We start from the raw sequence: 11945 nt of genomic DNA, 5'->3' as shown, positions 1-11945 counted from the left end.
TTAAGCACCTTTTAAATTTTCTGCAAATTGAATCTTCTATTGCATCTTTCGCTACTTTACCACCTCTATTCCCACCTCCCCTTTTCTAGTAGAAAAGAAGACTTTTCTTTTAGAATCAGAACTTTAATAGGACTTAATAGTGAGGTATATGTTCTCCTGGCATGGGGGTGGTTTCACTTTGAAAGTGAGTTTAACTGCTCATTCATTTCAAAGTTCAACCAGGGATATTAGCAGGAAGTTGTACATTACTTAAACGTTTTCGAGTGATTCTTTTCTCTATGCGTGTCAGGCCTCAAGAAAGGAGAACTGGATATGAGCAGTTTCACCCGGGCCCTTCCCCAGGGGATCATGATTCACTGGACTCCAAGAGACCGCGTCTGGAGCAACTTTCTGATTCCCATTTCCAGCGGGTCAGCACTGCGGTCTTACCTTTAGTGCACACGCTGCCAGAAGGGTTGAGGTCTTCTGCAGATGCTAAGAAGGTAAATATTTGTTCTCTTACCCTGTGGAGTTGTCGGTCTGAAATGTGTATTTAGCCATATTCAGGCACAGTGCCTAAAAGAAAGACCAGTTATTCCATTCACCAAAGGTTAGTGCTGTGGGAAAGTAAAAATTTTGTTTAAATAAAACTAAAAAGCCACAGACTTAATACTCCAGACTTTAAAGTCAGTACTTTTGATTTTTTGGTAAATGAGAAACAATCTGAGGACTGCTGTAAAGAAAAATTGCTATTGAATGACTCTCAAGCTTTTTGTACCAGCTTGCTGGGCTGTAAAAAAATGTAGTCAGAGGTACTCAAGACTACCACAGTTCCATTAAATTGAATTTTAAATAATCCCCTTAAATTCAGTTGCCGTTTATTAACTTACTACATGGGAGAAGACATGTTTTAGGTAAGGTTTAACTATGCTTATAATTTCTGTAAAGAAAAATTTTTATTCTCTTAGCAGTAACTACTTTTAATATGAGCTATAATGTCATGACAGGCTTCCAAACAGTGGTAAAGAATTCTTCCAGTTCAGGAGATGCCAGCTCGATCTCTGGGTTGGGAAAAGATCCCCTGGAAAAGGAAATGGCAACCCACTCCAGGATTCTTGCCTGGGAAATACTATGGGCAGAGGAGCCTGGTGGGCTATAGTATGGGGTTGCAAAAGAGTTGGACACGACTGAGTAGCTAAACAACAGCAATATCTCATGATATTTCAAAGAATATGTGTTGTGGGTTTATGAGAAGGTTCTATTAAGATCATACCTCTTTTCCTCTTGTGAATATTGTTACTTGCCTTTCTTTGGTGACGTGCATGTTTCTGTATTATACTTTTATTTTGTTCCTCAGTTTATCGTATAACTATTTTGCTTGTCATTAGATATTCAGATCAGGAATTACCTGCATTTAGTAGGTGCAGAATAAATATTTGTTTTAGAAAGAATAAACTAATTCTTTAAAATACTTTTTTAACAGAAAGTATTAACCCTTTTACTATCATATATTAATATCTCTTTATCTTTGCTTTTTTTTCTTAAATCTCTTTCCAAAAAAGTTTGTTTACCTTTAGGGCTAGTGACCCTTTCCACCCTGATATCAGATAACTAAATATCCACACATTTTCTTTGAGTTTTTATGGAGTGAACAGTGATTTAAATAAAAGACAGTGAATATGTTTGCACTTTATTCTCAAATAGATCAACTGGAAAAAAAAAGGTAGGTGTATGTATATGCATACAGAGAGATAAAGCAAATATAGCAAAATGTTACAATTAGTGAAGCTAGATGAAGGGTAATTGAATCCGTTATACTAGTCTCTCAACTCTTACGTAAATTTGAAATTTTAAAAATAGTAAGTTGGGTGGGTAAAGCTCTTTGTGATGAGCTAGAAATGAACTAAGCTCCTAGGAATATTGAGACCCACTTCACCATGTGAAATATCTGTATTATAGTCTGTGGATTTATAAGGAATGTTAGCCTTTAAAAAAGAAGGAAAGAAAGAAGTGAATAAAGGTCTTCTTGCAAGGCTGAATAAATGAACACAAATGTAATTTATAGCTATAGATTTTTTTTGGCAGAGAGAGAGCTTAAAACTTCATCCATTTATATTAGGTGAGAGTACAGCTGATTTCCATTTTATAGTAGAGAAGACAGATGTTAAGAAAAACTAAGTGACCTAGGTAGTGTTTCCTGAGTTGAAATGAAAACCCATGACCTCTGATTCCCAGTCATGTTTCTTTCCCCCCTAAGCTGTAAGTCATGACTTTCCTTTTTTTTAAAAGTAGGGATTTTGTAAGGGTTAGCATTTGTTAGTCTTTTTCTTCACTTATAGAAGAATGAAATTGGATAAGCTTGAAGGAAAAAGTTTTTCTCACCAGTTTGTCGTTAGTAATTGTGCATATTTTATTGTGCTTACTTTGTGCATTGTGTATGATTTTATTTTTGCTTAAATACGTTCTGAAGTTCATTTTGTGTCTTTAAGTTTACAGTTGTATTTTTGGTCATATTCCATATATGAATATAAAATAACTTATTTGTCACACATGTTACTGGCTTGTTCATTAGAACAATGACATATTTTTCTTAGCTTGATTTTTTGTTTGTTCGTTTCTTTTTTGTGTGCGGCTTGTAGGATCTTAGTTCCCCAACCAGGAAATCAAACCTGCAACCTCAGCAGAGAAAGTGTGGAGGCCTAACCACTGGACCACCAGGGAATTCCCTAGATTCATTTTTTTGGTTTACATTCTTATTTACTTCCTTAAGGTAAATTCCTGTTAGTGTATTTCAGGGTTTTCCTGGGTGTATCTAGTTTGCCCTGAAAAGGTGGAAAACCAGTTCTTGCTGCTGACAGCATGATGTGAGGGCACCCAGTTGCTGCATGTCCTTACTGAAACCACATATTTACTGTCTTTAAAAAGATCATTGTTAGTCTGATAAATTTTTAACTTACATTTATTTGCTTGTTATTAAAATTTAACATTTTTTCATTTGTTTTTCCTTTTTTCCTGTTTTATGAATTGCTTTTCATATCTGTTGCCTAGTTTTCTGTTGATGTGTTTTATATTTTATGTTGAGTTGTTAGAGTTCACGTTTTGCACATGATTTTTCCCATTTGCCCTGTAAATTTATTCCCATTTTGATAAAGAGAAAATTGTTCTTTATTTTGATTCATCAATCTTTTTTTAATGTCTTTTGCTGTTGACTTTCCTGTACTCAGTACAATATGAATACCTTTTGTTTGAGGCTACCTGTGATTTGCTAATAAATCTCATATAAATATTATTATTTGGCTTTCGTTGTGATATGTGGGATAGAAATTTAATTTTCCCCCCTCAAATAGCTAACAGAATGTCCCAGCACAAAATTATAAACTCCTTGATGGCAAGCCTGTTTTGTTTACCCCTCTGCCTAGTGCCTGTCAGATGATAGGCACTGTTTACAGAAACAGGAATTTGTTTTTTGTTAAATATTTAACTAGAGATGAAGTCAGTGGGAAATATTGATCTGTAATACTAGCTGTTAGGGCACAGGTCAGACAGATCACCTGAGGAGCATTTTCAAAATCTGCTGAATCGAAATGTAATCTGTTTTAGTATTATATGTGTTCTGTAACACAAATGATCTCATATGCATATGTAAGAGAATGATGTTAATGTAACATGGAAATCCATGGTGAATGATTGTTCCTTTTTTTTTTTTGGATTGTTCCTTGCACATGAATGTTTTAGAGCTCTCAAGATCAAGCTTTCATAATTAAGAATTAGCCTTCTAGATAGATGAAGATCTTAAAAAGATTTGAAAAGTCTGCATTTATCAATAGTTTTCATTTAGTGCAGGTAGTAGCTAGCTTAGTTAATTCAAGAACTGCTCTGCTTTTCAGTGTTAAACTGACTAATGAAGATTGGAATATTGAAAAGAAACGGTGAGACCTTTTTTCCTGTCCTTTTGTTTTTAAAGGTTAATCCACCTGCCAGTGCAGGAGACATGAGTTCGATTCCTGGGTCAGGAACCATCTCCTGGAGAAGGAAATGGCAACCTACTCCAGTATTCTTGCCTGGAGAATCCCATGGACAGAGGAGCAAAGTGGGCTACAGTCCATGGGGTCACAAAGTGTCACATACGACTTAGTGACTAAACAACAGCAAAGTCTTATACCGCAAATCTGATTTTTGTTAACATGATGAAGTGTGCTATTTTGAACTGGAAGCAAATGACCTGAAGGATTAACAGAGAAAGCATAAACTGCAGGGTTTACAGCTATCAAAGGATTGACTATAGTCTGAGTGCAAATGGTATTGGAGCTTTGACAGTATTATTTTATTAGAATTGCTGTTGTTTTGTTAATGTTCTGCTTGCAAAGTTTACAGGTTTTAAGTAATAACTATAATCCTATTCCCCCCAGAAGCCTTAATTTAGCTATATTAGGTTACAGAATATCAGATTTTTCAGGAATATACGTGTTATGTTTTAGTTAGTGTCTGTTCCATGGTGTTTTGGAACAACTGTCCGGGTATATTTAAGTACATTCTTGGTTAGAACTATTGATTTCTCACAGTTACTTAGTCATTGTTTAATACGTTGAGGGCCCTCTGGTCTTATGAACTGTGCTCATTCTAGACTTCTTATAGCCTAAAGAGAACCAGTGCCTTAATCTGAAATTCATATGCTTTGCAGTATTGCTCACATCTTCACCTTGTATTGGAGATGAGTAGGCTGTGCGAGTGTGCATGAGTGTATTGGCAGGGTGGTAGGTTTTGGGTGGAGGCCTTCAGTCTACTGTAGTCCCTGCTCAGTATGGAGCTGGAGTGAGGAGGTACATTTGGCTGAAGAGATGTTATGTGCACTGTGGGGTGGGCAGGCTTAGTTCTCTTTACTGAGGGTGATCAAAGCAACAAAAGTTCTAGATCATTCTCCAGACTTCTGTACATCAGTATTAGCCCTTGGAAGGCCTGAAAACTTTTGATAGGAATGGCCATTTGTAGCTGTTAAGTTGGGTGGGCACACAGAGTGCGTGTGTTCAGATGTTTTGGAGTGGCATTGCAAGAAAATGGCTGAGGAGTTGGCATCTTCCTTTGTTGTGATTGCATCATTATTTCTGCAGAAATTCTCTATTGTAGTAAAGGCTGGTTGGCCACTTAACCACCTCAATCTGTATAGCTTTTAGGATCTTCAGTGATATGTCTGAACTGTGAACATCAGTGTTGTGTGTGTGTGTGAGTATGTATGTGTGAGTGAGAGGGAGGGCAGGTGGGAAGAAGGGAGAAAATTGCTACTATAGGCCTACTGTGTAGAAAGAGAGCACACATGGCTCTGGTAAGTTTTAAAATTTACTGTTTTTCAGTTAAGAGAATCTTTTTCTTTTTTAATGAACCCATCGTGCTTTTTGTTTTTTTAATATTTTTATTTGTTTTATGTATGTGTTTGCCTGCACTGGGTCTTAGTTGCAGCATGTGGGACCTAGTTTCCCGACCGGTGATTGAACCTGGACCCCCTGCATTGAGAGCTCAGAGTCATAGCCACTGGACCACCAGGAAAGTCCCAGTTAAGAGACTCTTGATGCTAACATTGATCTTTAGTGAGAAACCATTTGTTCTTGATTTTCTTCTTTAAAGGACCCAGCATTTGGAGTCAAACATGAAGCTCCTTCCTCTCCAATCTCTGGGCAACCTTGTGGGGATGATCAAAATGCTTCACCTTCAAAACTTTCAAAGGAAGAGTTAATACAGAGTATGGATCGTGTAGATCGAGAAATTGCGAAAGTAGAGCAGCAGATCCTTAAACTGAAAAAAAAACAAGTAAGTGTTTGATTTTACTGCTTAGTACATTCTCGAAATGTTTGTCTCCCTAAAGAAGAGTGTTGAACTTTCCATATTTTTAACTTTAGTTGATGTGCCCTTTTAAATTCCACTAGCAGTGTCTGAGGGAGGGTTTCCCTCTCTCCTTCACTGTTTTAAATAGCTATCCTAATGCATGTGAAGTGGTCTCTAATTGGGGTTTAATTTTAATTTCCTAGTGACCAGTGATGAACATCTCTTCATGTTTGTGTTGGTCATTTGTATATTTTCTTTAGAGAACTGTTTATTCAGATCCTTTGCCCATTGTTTTTTTTTTTTTTAATTTCCTAGTGACCAGTGACGAACATCTCTTCATGTGTGTGTTGGTCATTTGTATACTTTCTTTAGAGAACTGTTTATTCAGATCCTTTGCCCATTGTTTTTTTTTTTTTTTAAGCTGGGTTGTCTTTTTATTGTTGAGTAAGAGTTCTTTATATATTCTGGATATTCATATATATGATGTGCAAATATTTTCTCTCATTCTGTGGATTGTCTTTTCACTATCCTGATAGTGTTTGTTGATGTACAAAACTGTTTTTTCCTCTGATTCGTTCAAATTCTTATTGAGCATCTAAGGAGATATAAAAGTGATTAAAACATGGCCAAAGAGGTAAATCAAATGACTAAGTAATAGAAAGCAAAGTATAAAATTCGTTGAATCACAGCCATCAAACACAGGTGCTTTATGAAGCAGGAGTGAGACTGTTTCCAGCCTAGGGGGTGGTGGTGGGGTAAATAAGGAAAGGGAGTTGAGGTTAAAGTAGAAAACTTGGTGTGAATTGCTAGTGATACTCAGCTTGGACTCTTGTCTCCTTTTCCTCTCTCCCTGTCTTAATTTATGAGGACTGTTCATCGTGCTTTTTCCTAGACTTGCCTGCAGTTTTACTTTAACGTCTTCTACAGAACTAGGTCCTTTTGGTGTTTTAGGAGGTTTGTGAGTGAGTGAGTGTGTTTTGAGGGCTTCCCAGATGGCTCAAGCGGTAAAGAATCCACCTGCAATGCAGGAGACAGGAGTTTGATCCCTGGGTCAGGAAGGTCCCCTGGAGAAGGAAATGGCAACCCACTCCAGTGGACAGAGGAGTCTGGCAGGCTACTCTATGTTTTGAAGGATTCTTGACTTTTGCTCCTGATGTTTGATGGTTTTGAATCTATTCCATTCTGGTTTGATTTGGCACCTTTTTGGCTGGAGTGTCTTGTATAGATTTCTTTACTGGAGCTTTTTCTTCAGCTTCCTTTTCATTAGCAAGTTTTGCTTATTTTCTGTGGAACCTTGCTACCACTTGCAGATATACTACAGAGTTTCACATCCTCCTCTTCATCTTCTTATTCTACATCTTCTAAGAGCTGTCCACTAATAACTACAAGCCCTGAACCACTTTTGGACCACAGGTGGCGTTCAGCCCCCCAGGGACGAATTAGCGTGGCCAGGGCTGCTTCGTTGGGACCACCTCTGCTCTAGCAGTGTGCGCGTCATCCTTTGCACCAGCCCTGGAACTGACCTCTCTCTTTAAGATAACTGCTCATCTTCATCATTATCCACTTTAAAGTCATCTTTGTTGGTCTTTAGTTGACAACTGAAAGATGGTTCCAGGGCCCCAGGGGCACACACGTAGGTGGGAGAGAGGGTGGGCAGAGGTGAGTGACTGCACTTGCAGAGGGCAGTGAGCAGGATGGATTCACACCAGGCCAGAAAGCTTTCAGTTTTAACTGTGATGAAGTCCAGTTTATTTTTTCTTTCATCACTTGTGCTTTTGGTGTCATATCTAAGAACCATAATCCTCGTTGCCTAATCCAAGGTCACAAGGATTTATACCTATGTTTTCTTCTCTGGGTTTTATAGTGTTAGCTCTTACATTTAGGTCAGCATTTTTGGTGAACAGAATTTCTGTAGTTTTTGTATGTGACTACCCTGGGATCATTAAAAGAGTTTATCATCTTTTAAGAAGTTTTGTAGTTTCTCATCACATTATTCTTAATCCACTAGAAGTTGAATTTTTGTGTCTGCCTCAAGATAGAGGTCAATATTTTTTTCCCCCATATTAATAATTAATTAAAAAGTTCGTCCTTTTCCAGCTGCACTTTCAGCTTTATTATAAATCAGATTTGGACTGATTTCTGGGCTTTGTGTTCTTTGTGGTATTGATGTAGAAATATAGTAGATATCTAGATTTTTGATTTATCTCTTTTTCCTAGTAGTTCTCGGTTTTAAAGAAAATTGGGGTAAAATTGACACGCAACATTATATAGCATCATGATTTTATATTTATATATATTGCAAAATGATCTCCACAATAAAGCTAGTAAACCATCTCTCACTACTTATGGGTACAGATTTTTTTTTCTTTTGATGAGAATTTTTGAAATCTACTCTCTCAGCAACTTTCAACTATACAATAAACTGTTGTTAAGTATAGTCACCAAACTATGGTTAACTATAGTATACATCTGCATCCCTTACTTATTTTATAATTGGAAGTTTATACCTTTTGACTCCTTTCACCCATTTGGTCTGTCTCTGCCTGCCCCTGCAACCACCAGTCTATTTGAATCTATGAGCTTGTTTGGTGTCTGTCTGTGGTTTTGTCCCAGGGCTACTTAACTGTGAAGAACAAAATGTGATTTCCTGAAACCTGTTTCTTTCTTTCTCTACACCTACTTAATGGACATTCTAAAAGAAGGCCTTCTGAGCAAAGGAATAAAAGGGCATGATTGGAGACCTCATTAACATGAAAATGATCTCAGAACCCTGAATACTGTCGTTTGCTTACACAGATCACAGGTTGCATGAGTCCTTTCTATTCCAAAGTGGAAGTGGACCTCAAAGCTTCCCTCTTGGAGGATTTTTATCCTTTCATTGGGTGTGGTCTGACTTACATGATGAGGAACCTGACTCTTAGTCTTACTTGGAAATGTAGGTAATCTTTTTCTGTTGGGCCTTTAGTAGACTTATCACCTTTACCTTAATGCCTTTTATATTATATCCATGTAACTGTTTGTTGAGAATTTACTAGGTATCAGTTGGGGTGATGAAAGACAAAAAGCAGTGAACCAAGCTCAGTCCCTACTTACTTCAGTAGGTGATACTCATTGACCATTTATAGTTGTGCTTGACATATACTGAGTCCTTTAATCCTCTCAGAAAGCTGTGTGATAGATAGGATGAATATCCCCACTTCACATATGAAGGGTTTGTACACTTGCTCCAGATTGAGGTAAGACCTAGAAAGGGTCTTTGGAACAAACCACTTGTAAAGGGTGACCCTAGGGCTGAACCTGGGCAGAGTAGTTCAGATAGCCTCCTGCGTTGTGGCTGCACACACTAGCAGTTCATGTGCTTTCGACTTTGCCGCCTCCTCACTGTAGAATATAAAGTCTGATGGGGGAGTGGGGTAGAGAGTGGTGCTGTGCTGAGTTAAGGGTTAACCCTTCAGTGTTCTGCCGTGCTCTCTCTTCCAGCCATTAGCAGGTACTGTGTGTCTGTAACACAGAACAGCATTCCAGGGACACAGAGAGTCCTTGTGATAGAGGCAGATGCAATACCTTCATACATTTAGATTCTGTTACTTGAGTTGTGGTTCAGGTGCCAAGTTTTGTCTGACTCTTTGCAACTCCATGGACTGCAGCATGCCAGGCTTCCTTGTCCTTCACTATCTCCAAGAGTTTGCCCAAATTCATGTCCATTGAGTCAATGATGCTATCTAACCCTCTCATCCTCTGCCCACTCCCTTCTCCTCCTGCCTTGCTTTTCCCAGCATAGAGTCTTTTCCAGTGAGTCGGCTCTTCGCATCAGGTGGCCAAAGTATTGGAGCTTCACCTTCAGTATCAGTCCTTCCAATGAATATTCAGGGTTGATTTCCTTTGGATTTGACTGGTTTGATCTCCTTGCCGTCCAAGGGACTCATGAGTCTTCTCCAGCATCACAGTTCGAAAGCATTAGTTCAACACTCAGACTTCTTTATGGTCCAGCTCTCATAACCGTAATGACTACTGAAAAAACCATGGCTTTGACTATACAGACCTTTGTCAGCAGAGTGATGTCTCTGCTTTTTAAATACGCTGTCTAGGTTCTGTCATAGCTCTCCTTCCAGGGAGCAAGTGTCTTTTAATTTCATGGTGGCAGTCATTGTCCACAGTAATTTTGGAGCCCAGGAAAATAAAGTCTATTACTGCTTCTACTATTTCCCCATCTATTTGCCAAGAAGTGATGGGACCAGATGCCATGATCTTAGTTTTTTGAATGTTGAATTTTAAGCCAACTTTTTTACTCTCCTCTTTTACTTTCATCAAGAGGCTGTTTAGTTCCTCTTCACTTTCTGCCATTAGAGTGGTATTATCTGCATATGTGAGGTTATTGATATTTCTCCCAGCAATCTTGATTCCAGCTTGTGATTCATCCAGCCCAGCATTTCACATGATATACTTTGTATATAAGCTAAATAAACAAGGTGACAGTATATAACCTTGTCGTACTCCTTTCCTAATATTGAATCAGTCAGTTCCATGTAAGGTTCTAACTGTTGCTTCTTGACCCACATATAGGTTTCTCAGGAGGCAGGTAAGGTGGTCTGGTATTCCCATCTCTTAAAGAATTTACTACAGTTTGTTGTGATCCACACAGTCAAAGGCTTTAGCGTAATGAATGAAACAAAAGTAGATGTTTTTCTGGAATTCCTTAGCTTTCTCTGTGATCCAGGGAATGTTGGCAATTTGATCTCTGGTTCCTCTGCCTTTTCTAAACCAAGCTTGTACATTTGGAAGTTCTCGTTTCACATCCTGCTGAAGCCTAGCTTGAAAGATTTTGAGCATAACCTTACCAGCATGTGAAATGAGCACAGTTGTGCAGTAGTTTGAACATTCTTTGGCATTGCGCTTCTTTGGGATTGGAATGAAAACTGACCTTTTCCAGTCCTGTGGGCACTGCTGAGTTTTCCAAATTTGCTGGCATATTGAGTGCAGCGCTTTAACAGCATCATGGTTCAGGATTTTAAATAGCTCAGTTGGAATGCCATCACCTCCACTAGCTTTGTTTGTTGTAGTGCTTCCTAAGGCTCACTTGACTTCACACTCCAGGTTGTCTGGCTCTAGGTGAGTAACCACACCGTCGTGGTTATCCTAGTCATTAAGACCTTTTTTGCATAGTTCTGTGTACTCTTCCTGCTTCTTTTTAATCTCTTCTGCCTCTGTTAGTCCTTACTGTTTCTGTCCTTTATCATGCCCATCCTGGCATGAAATATTCCCTTGATATTTCCAATTTTCTTGAAGAGATCTCTAGTCTTTTCCATTCTATTGTTTTTCTCTATTTCTTTGCACTGTTCATTGAAGAAGGCATTATTTCTCTTTGCTGTTAGATTCCCTTATTATTTTGCTTTAAATTTATCAGAATTAGAATACTAAAAGGTTTATCTATCAAAAGATGACTTACGCTGTTATTAGTCCAAATAAATCTGATTGGGTTCATTAGGGCCTTTGGGTCCTTAGACCCTTGTCGGTTAAGTGATTACCCTGTAGAATCAGCAGTGTTGCTCAGAAGCACGTGTTGTCTCTGGTGAATAATTACTGGTGGGGCTGACATGCAGCAGATGCCTGACTCTCCCTTTCTGGGTCTCTTAGCAACAGCTTGAAGAGGAGGCCGCGAAGCCTCCAGAGCCCGAGAAGCCTGTGTCCCCCCCTCCTGTGGAGCAGAAGCACCGCAGTGTTGTCCAGATTATTTATGATGAAAACCGGGTAAGTTCACGCCACTCCTTGGCGGCTCAGGGCTTGAAGACCACTGGGTTGTACCTTCTCCAGTTGTCTCTGTTCTGTGGTAATGTTAACTGTATTAAAACCTGCTTTCTGCTATAATTTTTAATGTTCTTAAATTTTGAAGCTTGGTGCTTTTCTTTACGTACTGAAGAAAAGTTGATAGTTGTGTCTTAAATTATTTAATATATTCATGTTATATGGTATAAATACTTATTTTTGACAGTATAATTTTATCAGCCAAATATCCTGTTTATAGTGTTAAGTAAGTGTGTAGCACACAATACAGCCATTCTATGGTTTTTCACTTTATAAGGGACATTGGATGCCAAATACACTGTTGTAGTAGAGAATGGGTCATTGGATGTGGGAATGACTTGCATTAT

General features: G+C 38.4%; 1 protein-coding gene across 50 annotated transcripts in view; it reads left to right on the top strand.

The window, feature by feature from the left end:
* The window catches only part of NCOR1 (nuclear receptor corepressor 1), a 110855-nt gene that overhangs the window by 26153 nt on the left and 72757 nt on the right, over nucleotides 1-11945 (top strand). For all 50 annotated transcript variants that reach the window (XR_014080475.1, XR_014080479.1, XR_014080477.1 and 47 more), the window contains exons 4-6: nucleotides 290-482; nucleotides 5599-5781; nucleotides 11431-11544. Coding sequence is in view for 39 of the 50 variants with exons in the window: in XM_081583718.1 (XP_081439844.1) it covers nucleotides 290-482; nucleotides 5599-5781; nucleotides 11431-11544 (490 nt within the window). In the remaining 11 variants the exon portion in view is untranslated. The remainder of the gene's footprint in view (nucleotides 1-289; nucleotides 483-5598; nucleotides 5782-11430; nucleotides 11545-11945) is intronic.

The sequence above is a fragment of the Giraffa tippelskirchi genome, chromosome 3 (genome assembly GCF_054371585.1).
Source record: "Giraffa tippelskirchi isolate mGirTip1 chromosome 3, T2T-mGirTip1v1.2.pri, whole genome shotgun sequence".
NCBI classification, from domain to species: Eukaryota; Metazoa; Chordata; class Mammalia; order Artiodactyla; family Giraffidae; genus Giraffa; species Giraffa tippelskirchi.
The sequence above is the reverse complement of the archived record's forward strand: the minus strand, read 5'-3'. Positions and strand labels throughout refer to the sequence as shown.